The sequence below is a fragment of the Monomorium pharaonis genome, chromosome 7, assembly GCF_013373865.1.
Source record: "Monomorium pharaonis isolate MP-MQ-018 chromosome 7, ASM1337386v2, whole genome shotgun sequence".
NCBI lineage: Eukaryota > Metazoa > Arthropoda > Insecta > Hymenoptera > Formicidae > Monomorium > Monomorium pharaonis.
In genome coordinates this window covers 19627908-19648054 of record NC_050473.1, presented here as the reverse complement: position 1 = coordinate 19648054, position 20147 = coordinate 19627908, and the positions used below count along the sequence as shown (strand labels likewise).

The 20147-nt window shown below is 28.5% G+C and overlaps 2 protein-coding genes across 3 annotated transcripts; both read right to left on the bottom strand.

Annotated features, from left to right (window-relative positions):
- Window positions 1-1497: 1497 nt before the first annotated feature.
- On the bottom strand, window positions 1498-10245 carry LOC105829516 (arylsulfatase B). Of its 2 annotated transcripts, none has more exons than XM_012668425.3 (9): window positions 10143-10245; window positions 7734-7860; window positions 6303-6462; window positions 5425-5651; window positions 5069-5330; window positions 4241-4398; window positions 3360-3648; window positions 2670-2950; window positions 1498-2140 (listed from the first exon to the last, which is right to left on the bottom strand). In XM_012668425.3, the coding sequence occupies exons 2-9, from the start codon at window positions 7848-7850 to the stop codon at window positions 1925-1927; spliced, it is 1710 nt and encodes a 569-aa protein (XP_012523879.1). In that variant the 5' UTR covers window positions 7851-7860; window positions 10143-10245; the 3' UTR covers window positions 1498-1924. The 2 variants fall into 2 exon arrangements, with proteins under 2 accessions (XP_012523879.1, XP_012523881.1); XM_012668427.3 differs by lacking the exon at window positions 10143-10245 and adding an exon at window positions 8302-8776.
- Window positions 8903-19209, bottom strand: LOC105829515 (arylsulfatase B). Its single transcript, XM_012668424.3, has 8 exons — window positions 18785-19209; window positions 16535-16694; window positions 15656-15882; window positions 14867-15110; window positions 14472-14629; window positions 13324-13615; window positions 12330-12694; window positions 8903-10833 (listed from the first exon to the last, which is right to left on the bottom strand). The coding sequence occupies exons 1-8, from the start codon at window positions 18899-18901 to the stop codon at window positions 10591-10593; spliced, it is 1806 nt and encodes a 601-aa protein (XP_012523878.1). The 5' UTR covers window positions 18902-19209; the 3' UTR covers window positions 8903-10590.
- Between the last annotated feature and the right edge of the window lie 938 nt (window positions 19210-20147).

Genomic DNA, 20147 nt, shown 5'->3' with positions numbered 1-20147 from the left:
AAGAGCTTACGGGCACTTTGTGCGTTCACATTCGCCGACAAAACGGACGTCGCGAAAGTTCAGAACTGTCTATTTGCATGGACACGATTAATTAATACGATACCGGTAATTAAATAGATATCAACCTTCTCCGCGCACGACGGCATCCAATCTGCATAATCTCTATACAATAACGTCAGTGAAAAGAAGAGTTTTGTCCCTCCGACGATCAACTTTTTGCAACCCTCCCTCAACGGTCAACACCCGTTACCCCGCTAATAAAGATATATAGGGTGACTCAAAACAAGCCGAAACAAAATGTTAAGAGGACACATTTCTTATTAAGATCTGGATAGATCTATAAAGATGAAATAATTAGAAATATTAAATTGTTGAAAATCTGTTAACTAAATTGTCTATTAAGTTTCATAGAGTTATGTAATAAAAGAAAGCTTTAAACATTATTCATATTTTAATATTCAATACGTACATTCTATTTTAGCGGAACCTTTAGTTTAAATTTAGTTATCGAGATATTACTAATGAACGATTTAATAATTTACAATTTATAACATTCTTTATAACCAATACAAAAGTAATAAGTATAAAATTTCTAAAAAAACTAGACATATTTAAAAGTGGTTTTTAAATGTTTCTGTCAAAGCTTATGTTAAATTCTTATACTTATTATATGTATACAGAAAAAAAATTAGCTTATTTAGGATAACTTTGGTACATGTATCGGACCCAAGAAAAACTTAATTTTGATTAAGTGTTAAAAATGAAAAATTTCTTGCTTTATACATTAAATGATATTTTTTTCACCTTTATTATTAATGTTAATTTATTAATATTTAAAAAGTAATTGTAAACTGTTTTTTTAATGGGTTCTCCCAAAATATTAATTAAACCTAAAATTTAATTTTTGTCTTTTATATATCAGAAGAAAGATTATAATATTTATAAAATCCAGAATAGGGCAGTAACTGTTTAAATAATTAAAAGTTAATTATAAAGTTAAAAAGTTAATAATTAATAATTTCTTACTTTTTTCCTAAGTTAAAAATTTATGTAAAAAAATTATAAAAATAAATACACTTTTACATAAAAAAGAATACTTCTTTTCATTATTTCATATAAACTTAATTTATAAATATAATATTAAATTTATTTTATAATTTATTATAATTGTTTTAAATAATCTAATTTTAAAAAAATACGACTTCTAATTTAATATAATAATGTTCTTCAAAATTAACTTTTAATTTTATCGTAACGTAACTTTTAACTAAACTTTGTTCAAGTAACTTTAAATGTAATTCTATTGATTGTAATTGTAATTCTATTAATTTTATAACTTTAACTTAATTTAGTTTAAAAAGAATATTAATAACTTACATAACCTTATACGAAATGTATGAAATATATAAACGCTTTTGAAGATAAACAATTTTCTGTTTTCTGAAAATTTAATTCTTTGAATTTATTCGATTTTTATACAAAATAACTCTTCAATCGTTTTAATTAAATTAACCGTTAATCATTTTTATTATAAAAATATATAATATTTTTTAAATTCATCTTACTTTATAACATTTCAATTTAGTTTTTAGATTACTTTCTTAATGTACAAGTTTTCTCGTTTTAACACTCAATCGATACGTAAGTCAAATTCAATTAAAACACGTAAATGCAATTTTTTATCAAAAATTATTGCACGATCCCCTTTCAAAGAATTATTGAGCAGCGAGAAAGAGAAAACTCAAACGTTTTGTCTGAAGAACACAAAAAGAAACAATTCAAAGAGCTTTCGCGTTTAAAAATGTGACAAACACGTCGCTCATTGTCGGTATTAAACTGACCATTAAGATCCATCTAGAAACATATTGACGTCTCAAAACTGGTTCCGGCTGAATTCCATAGTGGAAAAAACGCAAATACGGCTCTAACACGAAGTCAAAGTGAAGCCGTTAGGTCGCCACAACATAACTTCGTTCGCCGTGAAATGCATTTCGCAGATCGGCTGATAGTCGTCCGACAGCCAGGGCATCCAAGTGTTGTTAAAGTGGAACGGAAAGCCAGCCGGATCGACAAGTGTATTAGTCTCCTTCATGAGGACCGATTTATAGCTGTCGATGAATACGCTCAATCTCTCGACGACCTGCAAATGTAACGATGCCCTCTTAAGGTCCGCACTTTCTGACTTCCATTCCGTTTACATAATTATTTGTACAAGCTGTTTTTTACTTAGCGATAGTAAAATCGCAAAGTAGAAAGCTCATATCATATATTTCATGTTATATGTGTTATGTACATATGTTACGTTTGTCATGTAAATAAATAAATAAGGTAAAACTGAAATTTTAAATAATTATAATGTTAAGTACGGAATAAACGTTTTATAATCAGTGTACAGCAAAAGAGCAATTTCTGCTCTAAACTGATAAGCTACCATAATTATCTTAATTACCATAACAATATTTAATAATAAATTATATAATATATTTAATAATAATATTTGTTAAATTATTGAAAAGTATCTTAATTATAATAGTATGCATTTACGCAATCTGCAATATACATAATTCAATGATTTTTTCCATACTTAGCACTTATCCATCTTTATTTACAATTGTTTGAAATATGTAAAAAATATATACTTATTACTTGTAACTTTAATCTAATCTTACCTTAGGATGCTCCGAGGATAGATCCGTAATTTCGCAAGGATCCTTGTTGATATTAAATAAGCAGGTGCGGTTCGTGCAACTGGAGACATTCGTAACATTCTTGCAAACTATCATGGCTCTTTTCCGGAGCGCTTTTACTTTAGACGCCGTTAACAAGCGAGTCGAAACACTCGCGATGGCCGATGCGGCCGGCGACGTAAGAACACTCGTCACATTATACTCGGGATACGACACGTCGTTACCGCTATAATAATTATAGTGCTTCTGATAATCGGACTTATCTGCATGGAAAGAGAAGCATATAATTCGATTATTTTAATTATTTATTCTTACTCTTAAATTAATTTTCTTCTGATAAAATCGAAGACATAAGCCACCTAAAAAAATTTGTTGTTGATATAGACAGATTTCTTGATATCACAACCAAAATGTATCGCAAATTTTTGTATCTGCTAGAATTTTGGCTGTCACGTATTTTAGAATTTAAGAATTATGTTTCTATCAGCCAAATTGATTAGGTTCAATACATATATGTACATATCACAGTATTTGCTAATTATTTATCTGTCTGAGCTAATTTTTACACACGTATAATTTTTGTTGAAGTTTCAAGTTTTTTTTTTAGTGTAACAAATTGGAAAGAAAATTCAAAATTACAGAATACGTCAATAAAACAGATTAATGTTGTACCTCTAACGAGTTTATAATTTCTTATTAACGCCGCCTCAGCCTTGTCCTCTTGAATATTCACGAGAATCGATTTCCGTTTCCTAGTTTTCTCACCCTTGATTGCGGACCATTGATCAATGCCGTCCAATTGATCCAGATCACTTGGATTGCCACCAGCCGCGGAGTACAGAGTCGGCAGCCAATCGGTAATATGAAATAATTGTGTCGAGATCCTGCTCGAATTAAGAATCAAAGGTGAATAGATACACGCCGCACCTCGTATGCCGCCTTCAAACAGGGAGAATTTCAACTGCAAATATACATATTATAGCTTTTTAATTAATGTCATATAGATAATTTATAGTTGTAATTTTAGTTAAACAGATATTTCTGTTTAGTCGAACAGAACTTTTATTTGATTATGCTCAAAGAAGAAATGTTTAATTTTTTTATGTCTTAAAATTGAACTTTGCCGCATTTCGCATGGAAGTTTTATTTTTAATTTTGTTCAAGAAATAAAATAAAAAATAAAGAGATTTATTAATACTATATATAATATGGAATACCCATTTTTATAAGAATTTAATTAGTTTTGAAATTTTAGTCCGCCATTTTAAACTTTAACATTGTGACATTATTTTGGAATTATATTTCTTAAACAAAAACTATAATAAATGTAAAACTTTAGAAACATAACAACAAACTGAAAAGTATGTTCTGTTAGATAATATAGCAGTTTTTATAATGTTAGTGACCTTTTTGTAAATAAATATAATTATTAATAATTATATTGTTATAATTATTATTATATTTCATGAGTTTGCAGAAATATCCGTTTAGCTAAAATTAGAAAATAAAGCTTATAATTGTGGGTTCGGTCTATTTGTGTACAAAGCTTTTACCCCTCGTAGTGGATAATTGGATCCGTAATTTTCTAAGTAACCTGTAGTTTGCGCTCCATTATCGGTCATAAAAAGTATAATCGTGTTATTTAGCATATTCTTCCTCTTCAGCGCGTCAACAACCCGACCGATTGACTTATCTAATGTTGCAACGACACCTAGCAAAGCAAAAGCTGCATTGCAATCAGCATTCCTCACAGTTTATTAATTTAATTTATTGCAATAATAAAATATTTTATATCAACAGAATTGGCCCTTATAAAAATATAAAACGAATTAATTAAAGAATTATCTTATAATTGTGACAAAGGAACACGACCTGCAAGTGTCCCCTTTCGATTTTAATAAGCTTTGGATATGTTGAAATATAAATAAAAATAAAACACACTTTTTTATATGTGCGTTCTCGCACATTAAGGGGATAAAGTACTCCTTTGAAAAAAAATTACTTATTTTCTTTCGAAGCGGATATCGTCAAAATTGTAAGAAACGGAAAAAAATGTTCTAAGTAAAATTTGATCTGCCATTTTAAATTTCGACATTCTGATATCATATTTGGATTCAACAATTACAAAGACATTAGGATACCCATTTTCATAAAAATTTAATTATTTTCCAAATTTTGATCTACCATATTAGATCCGTCATTTTAAACTTTAACATTGTGATATCATTTTTGGATTCAATGACATCGAAAAGCTTAATACTAAAATCATCATGTAAATCTAAGAAACCTTTTTTTTTTACACAGCGGTGGAAGAGAAATCTCATTTTCGCTATACTGCGAAGGGGATAAAAAATAAAAGTGAGATACGAAATTGCACTCACTCGCGTACTTCCTTCTCTTCAGGTCTTTAATGTAACCGAAAGTGGCATTCGTTTCTACCCAATCGCGTACTTCCATAACTTCTGCTGCATCACTGCAGTGTGGGGCGAGATGTGACAGCTGCAGATACATAGGTTTCTCGGTGTTATGCGATGAGATAATACTTTCAGCCTCGTCGGTTATAATATCGGTCATGTAGTCGTACCTATATTCGACCGTGTGACTCTCGCCCACTATTCGATGTAAATCGTAACCCATTTGTCCCTGCAAAATATCATGCAATCCTAATAAAAATATTAAATTTCATATAACAATATGTTGTCCTTTCTCTGGCAATGATTAATCATAGAAAGCTTACACTTTCGTTGAGTGTATGATTGAAATATTGAATCATGCCACTATAATATCCCAAGAAGGTGTCGAAACCCCGACGGGTGGGTCCGAAATTTTTCGTGTGATAACCGACATGCCATTTTCCCATTAGATGAGTGGCGTACCCGAGTTTACGAAGATACTCAGGTAGAAAAGTGTTGTTCAAGGGTATACCACGTGGTTCGGCTCCTCTCAAAGGATAACCCTGCATTCCTACGTTGTAATTAATTCATAAATTCGGTTCTTTTTTCATTTCTCCACACAGCTTCGAAACGTTTTTAATTGAGCATAATATATAATTATGATTACGATTCAAGAATCAATAAAAGTATAAATAACAAAAAATGTAGGTACTAATATAAACTTTGAAAAAGTATTTATTTTATCTCTGTTTCCATTGTTTAAATACAAAAAATATGTTTTGGTTTCAAACAATATTTAAATTGAAAACATTGAAAACGTTTAAAACTAAAATGCTCAACAGCTTTAAACGTTTTGGCGCTTTAAATTAAAACCAATATATCTTTAAAAAGTTGAATAAATTATTTTAGAAATAAAGACAAAATAAAACATTTTAATATTTAAAAATTAATACTCTTATTTAAATATTAATACACTTTTTAATTAAAACATTTTAAACTTTATCATAATTTAAGAAATTATTTAGATTATTTTTATTAATAAATAAAAATAGTAATAAATAAGTGATAAAATTTGTTAAAAATAAACAAGACTCAAGCAAATAATTTATAGATTACAGATCCTTAAGCAAGTAAAGATTTATCGCGGCAATTTGCTAAATTATAAAATGACACAGCGCGTCATGTTATTGCACATTATTTAGCAATAATTAATAAATTTTACCTGTCCTTATAGGATATTTTCCGGTGAGGAAGGCTGTCCTCGACGGCGTACATGTCGGCATTACATAATGTCGATTCAATATCACACCGTTGTACGCAAGAGCGTCTATATTTGGCGTAGGAATTTCATCGGCACCGTGGAAACTAACATCGTTCCATCCCTTGATTATCACATATTAAAAGACATATTTTATAATTTTTTAGTATCGATTACATAAGGTTTACAGCTGTTTCAGTCGTATGCCTATTCGGAATGGATTTGAACTAACAATTTCTCGTGATATCTTAAAAATAAACATTTAAAGAGCGTATAAGCGAACTCTAGATGTACAATTACTAAACAATTGACAAGTGATTCACATCATGATTTGATGTCGAGAAAGGTCAATTCTCTGACATCAAATCATGTGACACCGAATCATCTGCGTATATCATTAAGGAGTTCACATTTCGTCAGAACGCAATTTTGTGAGTCACAATGTGTGTGAGATCATTCTCATTGGTTTTATTAATCGTTTATCGTACTTTATTCCATGTCGTCCAACTAAATGAGACTATGATGGTTTTAAACATTTCACTTATAATATAAAAATTACGGACAAGTGTAAATAAAGATAATGAATGTTTGTAGATGGATATTTTAATAAGATTACTCCTATAAGATGCGAGATTAAAAAGAACAATATTGAATAGTTGGCGGAATGATAACGATTCTCAAATAGCAATGAAATGATAATTTAATCACTCAGAAATATTTTCCAATTTGAAGAGAAGATTCATGCAATGATAATGTACAATCAAATTGTTTCATTGCAAAGCATAAATAATTTTGATAACAATATTTAAATTTAAATAATTGTAAATTCTGAGGATAATTCCATGAAAAGTTATTAAAAAAAGTAATTACTTGTCAATTGTTTATAAATAATAATCGTTATAATAATATTTTATTATTGTGTATAAAGTACAAACAAATTATTTCTTAGTCAGTATTTATAAAAGATTTATAAACTATTTATAATTATTGAAATATTTTATAAATATTTACCAAAATATTTTGTAAATATTTTTATGGTCTCAGATTAAATTATAAAAACTTATTATAAATATTATAAAACTATTTATAAAATAATTTATAAAACTTTACTACAGATATAAATATTTATTTTTTTTATATAACAAAAATAAAATAAGTTGTATAAAATATTTATATAATATTTTTTAAAAATAAACAGATATAAATATTGATCGTAAACATCGTGTTACAACATCCTGTTACAAATGTTCTCAAAATAAAATAAAAGTGTGGAGGAAAATAGTCATTCTAATTTTTTTATATATCGTCAGATTTTCACTTAAATATTCTAAGTTACTCTGCAAAGAAATTAAGTCTGTCTTGTTGCACGAATAAAACAAAATAGTAATTTCTTACGAGATCATCAGCGATGATAACGATGATGTTGGGTGGTTGCACTGATGCAGAAGAACCATAAAGGCACTCACTTAAAATAGTCAGCACAAAGATAAGAGACACGTTGTTCAATCTCATCGTCTGTCAGCTTGGAAAAATCAACGTTATGATTCAATACAGTATCACGTGCATATCGTAATGCGCTCTTTAAATTTTAAAACTCCTGCATTCAGTAGTAAAAGCAGTTTTGCAATTATTGTAAGAGTCTTTAATACAATTGATTTTTGCTCTTAATGCCTGACGGATCTAAATATACAAACTAATCGTATAAAAGAATATTACAACAGTTGTAAAACAACTTTTTCCGCTGAACGCAACCAATTGTTAAAGCACAGGCGATCAGCGAAATGACAAGTGACTCCGCTTTCTCAACGTCACGCGTTCAACAAAGCAAGTCAGTTCTTTATGATCTCTATGATTAGTTTCTACTTCTAGATCCAGCAAAGAGCTAAAGGCAAGAACCACTTATATCAAAGAATCACTGAGCGCTCATCGATCTGCTTTGACTGCGTTCCTTTTTGGTACTCACAGCGCTTATAAGCATCACTTATTCAATGTTTGATGAACAACAAGAATGCAATAATGCTCAGCGGTGAGCGCCAAAAAACGCAGTCTTTATCTACTAAACACGCTTAATTTATTTCTTTAACTACTTGAAAACAGAACTTGAAAAATAGAAAACGAAAAATGTTATCTTATCGATTAGATAATATTCAAATTTTTTTCCCGTAATGGCAACGTTCGAAAATCGTCCAATTTTGGACTTGCTAATGCAATGTAATGATCTATACATTGCAAAATTTATAAGTGACCGACAGAGCAGTAGTATTGACGCGATTAAGACGACCTCGTTACGATGTGATGCGATAAATGTCTACATATATAGAATAATAAACAAAGCTTTTATCATTTCATTGCAGCTTTCATACACATATCGTTATCATGAAATATTGTAGCCTTAAATGTTATGCTAGACGTATTACGCAATTACATTGGTGCTACTTCGAAATTTGTAACATGCATAATTTGTAGATGTAATATTTTTTAATTAATATATTATGCAGAATTATGTATTTGAAGAATACTTTAGTAGGGTAGTACATTAAAAGTACATCAAGTCCGAATATTAATTTCATTTTAAATTTTATATATTATATTTACCGTGTACACACACACAAAATTAATGCGGTTAATTATAAGTTATTAATTATAATTAATTATATATAATTAATAGTATATTACAAAGATGGGAAGATACGCAATTACAAATAATTTCTTACTGTTACTTTTATTATTTTTATAATAACAATTTAGTGATGTTGCAATTTTTCATAATAGTAATAATAATGTCAAGGTTAAAATAATTATTTGTTATTTTTGATAAATAATTTGTTACCGTTACTCATTAAAACAAGTACATTAAAACAAAAACTTGTTACGAGTCAAAGTAACGTATTACTTTTACGTAACGAGTTAATTGACAAGTTACTTTTTTTAAAACTGTTTCAATGAGTAACGCGTAATAGTAATTTATCAAAAGTAATTATTTCAATTCTGATATAACAATTGCCGCTAGGAAAAATTGAAACGTCATTATCAAATCGTTATTATAAAAACATAACGTTAATAGCGTTACTATGTAACAGGGACTCTTTCTATACCTGTTAATATTAATTATAAAAGAGGTCCCGAAAGATATCTTTGTACTTTAATAAAGACATTTTATTATTATTATTATTATTATTATAGTCTCTCCGATATTTATGTGACAAAAATCTCATTTTACAAAATTAAAATGATACTGAGGTAAATCTATTTTTATATTTACGCTGGTCATAAATCTTGGCCTATCTTGTCTTGAATTATGTAATATATATAAATTAATGTAATCTATAATTGTGTATTTCTATTCAATTCATTATGCCTTAACATCAGTATCAGAGCAGTGTGATTAAATGACGAGAAGGCCGCGGCGTAAAAACGCAATTTCGCTTAATTCTACTTCATATTAAGCAATAAAAGAGCGCAATTGGAAAGAAACTCGAGAAGATAAGTGGTATTTCGTTATGACAAAAAAACACAAGCTCTTTCTAGAGCTGGCTGTTTAGGTCAGGATATAGTCATTCAACTATGTTATACGTGCGATTGCAAAAAAAAAAAAAGGACAAACAGGTTTGAACGGACATTTAGTTGGGGTAGATATTTCCGCAACCGGCGAGTTCTAAATCAGCCTAAATGACCATCGATCCTCGTGTTGGCAGTCACGTATATTAGAGTATATAGAAGACGAGCGTGCGCTCGAAGTTTATCGATTACGTAGAAAGTTAGATAAGAGTAGTAAAAAGCCGTCGAATAAATAATTATAATTACCTGAAGTCATCTGTAAAATTATCTATCCGAGACAGATTATAGCTGAGACGAGATTTCCCTTCGGACTTTCTCTCCGCGCGTTTTCAGATTAAACGTTAGCAAGATAAACCGCATACGTTTATTCCAATATATTTCCGCGTGTGTCACGCGATGTCATACATGACAAGAAAAACGCGACAATACAAATGTTAATTCTACCGAACAATGTCGAATGCTAATTTCAGACGCGGCCCACATATCTGTGATTTATAAATTTAAATTCACCGTATTCGCGCGTGTCTTATGTCTTGCGCTTCTTCTTTAACGCATAAACAGGAAGCGCAAACATATTCCAGAGGTACTATTTTTATCTCGAAAACGTCTCAACGAAATCAACTTCACTGCGAATTAATAGACGGACCGCAACGTAATTTCATTACGTTTGCGTTTCAGCAATCGGATCAATTGTTCAAACGAAAGCTTTGCACATAGCTGCCACGAGAATAATCCCAATATGAAGATAATACGCCAGGCCGGCCAGCTGGACCGCCGCGTTGTAATACGGATAATACGTGTTGTCCGACGGTATCCATGGCTCCCACGTGTTGTTCGTCCTCCTCGGGTCAGCATGGAACCAGTCGACCGGTGTCTTGATCTGCACCCTGACATAATGCCCGTAGTGCTCCAGAAGCTGATCCAACTCTCGAGCGATCTGCGAAGAGGAAGAAGAAAACAAAAGCTGATACGAGATACCCTTGAGTTCTGAATCGCGATCGGGAAATGTTTCACGCGATAAGCAACTGTAAAACAGCGTTTAACGATCGATGCATAATTTAAAGCCCGTTTATGGATAATGTAGTTTAACTTTAAGATAATTTTAACTTTTTCAGAAGCACAAATAGATGGCTCAGCGGATTTTTGTGAAAACATTTATTTCTATGTTTTTCTGATTTCGTTGATTACGAATCTAAAGTCAGATTTGAAACATTTAATTTAACGGATTCAAGATAGCTGCCATCAATTAAAAATAAATTTTTTTATAATTAATTTGTTATTCTAAAAATAAAGTTTTTGCAACAATTTTATTATTTATAAATCTTTTAAATCACTGATTGCGAATTTGATATTAGACTTCAAAAATTTCTACATATCTTGCTTTTACCGCAACAATATACAATTGTTTATTTATAAAAAATTTAACCTGTGAAAAAATTTGCAACAATTATATATGATAGTAGAAGATATCAAAAATATTTCATAATTTTTTTAGCTTCGTTGTGTCGTTAGGGATAAACTAAAATTTAAAAACGCTAATTTTTACTTTATTTCTTCTATTATAATAAATGTTAATTATTATAAAAATATTAATAAAATTTAAAAAACATGTATTTAGAAGTTAAAAAAATAAAGAAGTATTAAATTTTAAAGTATTCAAATTATATAAAAATGCATGATTATTGTAGCCAAATTGTAAAAGCAATAATAAAACTGCGGCAATATAAATGTCCGGTATACGGACCAGTGCTTCTGTAAGAATTAAACTCGGTTCACCTAATTTCCTATCTTTCTCTAGCTCTATGAATTAGAAAAAAAATAGAAAATAATTTAAACCAATAAGTTAATTATAGTTAATCTACATTGAGTCTTACGTCCGCAAGATTAAAAGGTGTGTGTGTGTGTGTGTAAGGGGGGGGGGGAGGTGAGCGCGCGCACTTATTAATTGCACATTCATGCTTTAAGCATTTTCCTAGACAGCACACATAATTATGATAAATTTATAAATATTTATTACTATTTATTTTTTTAATATTATAGAAATATTTTATGCATTTTTTATGTATCTTTAAAGAAAAAATTATAAAATCCTTATTTAACATAATTTAATTAAATATAATTCAAATGTTTGTACGACATTTATGGTAAGTAAAAAGTATAAAAAAGCAAATAATATTTTATTTCATTTTACAATAATATTTTCAACATAATTTATAAATATCTTAAGATATTTATAATAAAGATCTTTATGATTTGCTTTTTAATCTAAAATTACAAAAATATTTATAAAATCTTTTAATAACTATTTATAAAATATTCAAATAATTATTATAAGTATTTTATAAATCTCTTTTATTAATACTGTGTGCTATGTGTCTTTGGTTTATTTTGACAGTCAGCTCCAATTTGCTTAAACGACAAATGTTTTCTCACCCTCGGATACTGGTGGACGATGTTTTTCGTTTCACAGGGGTCGGTTTTAATGTCGAACAGGCACTCGGTGACGTTACAAGTGAAGAAATTGTTTCCGTAAATGGCAGTAGTTCCGCAATACACCGTGGCTTCCTGCCGCAAATGACTTATCGTGCTCGGCTGAGTAACGGGATCACCCAAAAAATGTCTAATGCTCTCCGACACCACGCTTTTCCTAATGACGTCTGCATAAGATGGCACGTCTTCCTGTGTGGTTCTCCTCGTTGTAGTGTTGCTATAAATGTTGTAATACGGATGTCTAAAATTTCTGTCGTAGTCATATTTATCGCGATGATGCCCATCGTAGATGCCGCCTTCGATCGAACCTAAGATGTATAATTTTTCATGAACGCTAACGAATGGCATTGAATCCAATAAATCAAAAAATAGATATAAAAAATGTTTTAAAAAATCTTTCAGCTCTACGAACTTTACATCTGTACTTTAAAGAAATGTTTACACGAAGTTTGAATTTTTGTTACTATTCATATTTATTTGTAAAATACTTATTCTATTTCTATTATATATTTATATTTATATGAAAACCTTATTTAAATATTTTACCTTTTGAAAAAATTTTCTTTATTTTAAATGTAAATATATTTATTATAATTAGATTTAATTAATTTTTTAAAAATATTTAAAGTATAAAATAAAGCTTCTCGTAATTAGAGTAAGTAAGTCGACTTACTTTGATCACAAAGCAACAAAAAGCAAAACAGACTTTTGCACAACGCATAATGCATAGAGCGTAAAAGAACTAACTAATAAGAGGCCGTTAAAATGGTTTTACTAAAAAAAAATTAAGGAAATTTTCTTTTTCTTTAGTATATTTTTTCTCGGTATACAAATTGACGATTATGATTATATTTTTGGATCACATTTTTGACGTTTTGATTGAAAGAATTATTTATACAAAATTGCCTTGTCCCATGTAAATTGCTTTAAAAAATACCTCGAAGAAGCTTGTAGTGTTTGTATATGGCACCCTCGGTCTTGGAAACCTCGTCGATGTTTAGCAGCAGCTTGTCTCTGACTATCGGATGACCATCGTTCAACATGCGCCACTGATTAACCCCATCGATCTCACCCAAATCCTTCAGATCGCCATCAGCAGCTGCATAAAGGGTTGGCAGCCAGTCGGATATGTGTATCAAGTCGTTGCACACACGTGCTGGTTTCTTTAATCTTGGTGACCATAACATAGCAACTCCTCTTACCCCACCCTCATAAAGGGTGTATTTCATCTGCCATCATAAATCACATTTTTATATACCGCTGTGTCTCTTAAAATATCACAGTGGTTTATAAGATTGCGCTCGAGAAATTTTCAAATAAATTAAAAGAGACGTAGTTTATATTTATATCAATATAATCAAGATTGTATACGTATGAGTAAAAAAATTAAATTAAAATTAAGTTAAACTTAGTAACATATAAAATTAATTTAGTTACATTAAAAATTGCATAAAAACTAACTCAATTAAAGAAAATTACATAAAGATTAAATTAACTTAATAAAACATTTTTTTAAAATTAGGTTTCTTTGAATAATAAAATATTTACAATGTAATTTATTAAATAGATTTAATATTTTATTTGTAAATTAATTATATATTGTATGATATATAGTATGTATAAATTATAAAATAACAAAAAAATATTTTTACATAAAAATGTATTTTTTTAATAAATCAATTTCTAATTAACTTAAGTAAAAAATTGATAAATTAAAGTTTATGTTTTAAAACTAGTTGAATTTAAAAATTAATTCATATAAAATTAATTAATTTAAACATTAAATAATAAAATAAAACTTAATTTTTTAATTATTATTTAACTTTATTAATAATAGACATATATTCTTTATGTAACTTTTTTCTTTTCTTATCTGATCCTCGTCGAAAATTAATTGTGACTAAATATATATACGACCAAACTTTATTTATCTTTATAAAAATTTAGTACCGTATCAGAAAACAATGATTAGTTACTTATTTTAAGTACTAACAAAGAATGCATTTAGTACTGAAAATATGTAATTAATAAATATTAAATTAATAAATTTCTGTAAGAAAATTTTCTATCCGTATCAATACTTACTCCTCGTAAGGGATAATTAGAGCCAAAATTGCGAAATTTGCCAGTGGGCGCCGCACCGTTATCGGTGAGGAAGAGGATCAAAGAGTCCCTCAGCATTCCCCGATTTCCCAAAGTATGAATAATGCGCCCAATAGAGTCGTCTAATTTCGATACCATTCCTAACAAAATGAACAACAATAAAGTATCAAAAAAGTTATGTCTTTATGTTGTACTTTAAGTTGTTTTTTACAAAACATTTTGCGATAAATTCTTACATTTAATGTATATAATATTTGATATTTATTTTATAATTATATATTATTTAATATTTGTTTTATAATTATTTCATGTGAATGTTATTGCAATTATTGACGAACAATCCATCGACTTTTGTCGTCGACATTATTCATACGCACTGGCATACATGCGACGATGTTGCTCCCGGATGTGGATGAACCGATTATCGTAGTGATCATAATCCTGCGGATTCTCGAGTGGCGCGTGAACGGCGAGATGAGATATTTGGATATACAGAGGTCGAGACGGATCGTGGTTCTCGATGATCTTAACCGCTTTATCGGTAAAAAGATCCGTTATGTATTTGTCGTTTAAGCCGTAAGCCGGAGCATCGCCACAATGCATATCGTACCCGCTCATATTCTAACATAATAATAATAATAATATTAATAACAATTATACATGCTTACAAACGCAATTCAGTAGTTATAACGAGAACGTAATAACAATTGTAATATATAAGTTTTATATAGAAAATAAAATAATTAATAATACAATAAAAATTATTATACATAAAATTATTATATATATACAAAAAAGCAAATAAAAGAAAAGAAAATTTATTAGAGCTTTTCAAAATTTGAATTTCTAAGAAATTCGAAATAAACTTAATGAAACACATGATAAAAGAAATTGATGAAGTAAACTAATCATGTTCTAATATTAAAATTACATATATATAAGAAATTTATAAAAAGTGAAGTTAATCAAGTTTAGCTCGTGCAAATAGTTTCTTTGTTTCTTTTTATACTTCTTCATATAAATCAATAATTTCTAAATTATTACATTTTATTACATTTTTCAAACAATTTCGTTGTACGAGATTGTTAATAAAACGTAAAATAAAATTGGAAATGATAGTTTATCAAGTTTCGACGAAACGATTGACTCAATCTCGGAGTCTGTACCTGGTACGAGTACTTGTAGTCGTGATACGAAACGTGGCTATTATAAAAACCGCAGAAATAATCGAAGCCACGGTACGAGGGGGTGTGCTGAAGTGTATGGTATCCCAAGTGCCATTTCCCGATTAGATTTGTCGTGTAACCCAGCTCCTGCAAATACTGCGGCAAGATCTTCATGTTGAGGGGTAGCCCTCTGGGCTCGCCACCCTGTATATCCTCTCCCTGCATACCTGTACCAAAAAACATAGATCGACTGCATTCGAGATGCGATCTGCATTAGATCATAAACGTCGTTCTATCTTTCTTGATTCGATAAAGCAGAATTAAAAAGTAACCATTATTATTACTTTTTTGTAATAATTGTTACTTTTCCTGTCAGTAACAATAACGTATTTATATTTTTATCGTTACTGTATAAATGTATAATACATGTTTACCGTTTATGTTGCAGTTATCTAAATTATAATTGTACGTTCGTTTATGCGACGTCATTGCACACGTATATTAACTCATTATGATTTGCTTGAACGCACGTTAAATTGCCGTAACCTCCGCCCATCCTTTGTCATTCAAACGTAAAAAAATCATAAAATTTTGTTTAAAAAAAAACAATAGAACTTTTCGGTAAAAAAGGAAGAGAAAAATAGTTGACAATAGAACAATACATAGTTAATTCTTCAAGACCTCAACCACCTGTCTTAAAATGTTAAGGCGCTTCTGTAATTGGTTGATGGCATCTTAAAATGGTTTTTAAAAATACGAATTTACTATGAATAATAATCCTGTAATCTGTTTTTCCCTAAAAAAAAAACTCTATAGCGATTTTATACGCCACTTTATGTAAATAAAGTTTATTGCGTACAAAAAAAATGAATACATTACCCATACGTATCGGGTATTTTCCGGTGAAGAATGCACTTCTAGACGGTGTGCTGGACGGTAAGACATAATGCCTGTTTAAAATAATTCCATTATATGCCAAAGCGTCTATGTTCGGAGTGGGTATCTCATCCGAACCGTGGAAACCGACGTCGTACCATCCCTGAAAATTTGATGCTTTATTTTTTTTGCTAGCCCATATAATATACAATAAAAATTAATTACAACAAGATGTTAATAATTTAGAATATCAGCACATTATAAAATATCAGCACTATTATACAATATTTACATACACATAAAAATATTTATTCTACTGACAAGAACAATTAATTCACTTTTTTTAAATAAATAACGGTTATCTTCAATAAAAAATATTTTGTCTTTTTTTCTCCTCTCTCTTGATAATAATTATAAAATATACTTATCGTAAATTTTAGAAAGAGTTATTTTCAAGTATCATATACTTAAAGAAAGAATTTATACTTCTTTAAAGAATATTATAAAATTGAATTTAAAAAAAAGTCAAAACAATAAATAAATAAAATTTTAACTCAATACTCCTAATTAAAATATTAAATTACTAACATTTAAAATATGTATAGTTTAAATAAATTTATTATTTATAACAAATATTATATGTATGTATATATATATATAAAATAATAAATTTGAGGATATGTACAACTTTAATAATTATTTAAAATAAATGATATATACATAATTCGGGTATATACTTTTATATACATAGAAGTTTATATTAAGTAAATCTTATTTGTTTTAAATAAATAATGAGTATAATTTAAGACTATTTATAAAAGAATACATAGAAGTTTATATTAAGTAAATCTTATTTGTTTTAAATAAATAATGAGTATAATTTAAGACTATTTATAAAAGAAATATTCTTTGCAAAGATAACTGTTACTTAAAAGGAAAATACTAAAAAATAAAAAATGCTTTTTTTAGTATATAAGAATGTGTATGTACATGTAAAATGTTTTCATAGCACCGGAAGCCCGACGTATAAAAATTATGTGATCAAATTAAAGTGTAATTGGCATGTGTAGAAATTAGCATTCCATTGTGTAGACGTGAGTCACAATCTACAACGTGCGTACTTGTTGATTGCGGAGGCGTAGCTAACACGTAAGCTACGATAATTAACTCAACTAGGGATAATTTTAATTCGGGATACTTTTGCGTAAATTAATCGTACTGAATTGGGTATATAAAGCAAGCGCAAGTAATGTAAGTATAATAATAGTTTATGTAAATTGTTATATGGAGAAATAATTTTAAGCAACTGCAATGTCTCTACAAAATATAGATAAATTAAAATACATTTTAAAAGAATTCGCATTTTCTTATATATTAATCTCTTTTTAATATATTACACAAAATACTAACATTAATAAAGATGTTTTAAAAAAGTAATTTGTTACCATCACCGTTACTTAAAAGTAACGATACATATTGTTGTGTTGTATTGTTTGATCTTGTTTTAGCACTAAAAATGAAACTCAAAAAATAACGATATGTTTCTTTTCCAGTGCCAAAACAAAATCAAATTAAACATAAAATTTACTTTCTTCATATTTTTAAATTGGTAACAAAAACAATACTATTTTGTATCTTAAATTTGCAAGACTATAAAAAATTTAAAAAATAGTCTTGCTTTAAGTCCTCAAAATACAAATTAACAAATTTAGTTTTTTTAAAGTAATTTTTAACATGATAATTTCAAACTCAAAATTGTCACAAATTAAATATAAAAAGTAGCGATAAAAATAACTGTTACATAATTTGTTACAAAATAGTAACATAATTTATAAATTTATTACAAAAAGAATAACTATAAAAAATGTAATTATACAATTAAGTAACACCTCATTTTCCAACTCTGATTAATTATTACTATAAAGCTCTATAACTAAATATGTAAATATTTAATTCTTTTAAAAAATATAATATTTCTCTAATCTGTTTATCTTTTTAATTAAAAGTTTAATTTTTTGAGAGACAAAACAATGAGTAAATAAGATTTTAAAATAGTTAACAAATTTAAAGTGACAAAGCAAACTCTTAGTCTCAAAAATTGAAAAAAAAGAGAATATAAATTTAATTATTGCTTTCTTAATTATTTTAATGCTAATTTATTGCTAATTATTTATTTTAATACTAATATTTATATTTTATAGAGCTAATTATTGAAACGTCAGTATTTTTATATTGTTTATACCAATATCTTACCAAATCATCGGCCATAAAAACAACTATATGCGGTGCCGTGTCGTATAAACCAAACGCAGTTCCAAAGAACAAAAAAACTTGATAAATATTAATTTGCAATGTTATTAAATGCACCATATTTGTGACGAGTTATAAAAAAAGTTTCAATATTCTAAAATATACTAAAGGAAAATGAAAAATAAGCTTCACTTTTCATTCACACGGTTTCTTTTTGGCACTTTACTTCACTTGACAGCATATATACACATCAATATGCTCTCGCGAGATAGAAGAAGCAAGGAAGAGATCCAAGCACGTTTATATAGTCCACCCACGAAAGAGCGCGTCATGAATGGACCAAGGCAAAAAAGAAAGGAAACTAAGAGAAGAGAAGGGAAGGGAAGATGCTAATAATCGCGACAATGACGAGGATAACATATCTTAAACTGGGTTGCTTCTCGTCTTACAACCCATTTTCTCTACTTATCTAATTCTTCCCTCTCTTCCTTTCCCCCTCTCTCTATACTTACGTTCGCGTAGAATTCAGAAGACATAACGTAAGAAAGAAGCGTTATAGAGACGCAGTAATCCTTCATTTTCTAAGATTTATCACACTTACAGATTTATTAAATTTTTTAATTGTTTTTAAAGTAGTTCTACAGTCAAACAAATATCAAACAAAAATCTTTCGTCTAACGCCAACTACAGTTTTGACAAACTTGTAGTCTCGAACTGTGTAAAAAAAATGTAAAACTTAAATGGACTTCTCTTAAATATTTGTTCTCAAATCCGATTTCACGTAGAATTACTTTAACTATACATAAAATAACGAAAAACTTTTTTGTAGAAAGATGTTTTTTTTATCTTTTTTTCACAGATAAATTTTTTAACTTAGAAAAACGTATACAAGATAAAGTTTATGTCTTTTTTAATTAGTTATAAACCAAATTACGTAAAATTAACTTTTTAATTAATTATTACCTAACCCTGTTAATACTAAACTATAACGTACTATTATTTTTTCTTATAATTATGTAAATGCATGGTTAAAATTTTTTTAGTAGATATTAAATTCTCACTTTTTTTTATAAATATGCATGACATTTTTTTACATATAGTTGCAGGTTTTTATTATCTCAGACAGTTAAAATACTAGCTTATTTTTAATTACAAAGAATTCAAAACAGATATATTAAATCTCTGCAACAAAAAATATCACTTTTTAGAAAAAATAAAATAAAACTTCTAAAACATAAAAAAAACCATTGATCACGTGCCGACATAAAAGTATTTTTGTTGCTGTTTTAAGGTAATAATTTCGAATAAATATTAATTTTGGAAATCGTGCAACAATATATGCGATACGGCAGACCATAAAGTGTTA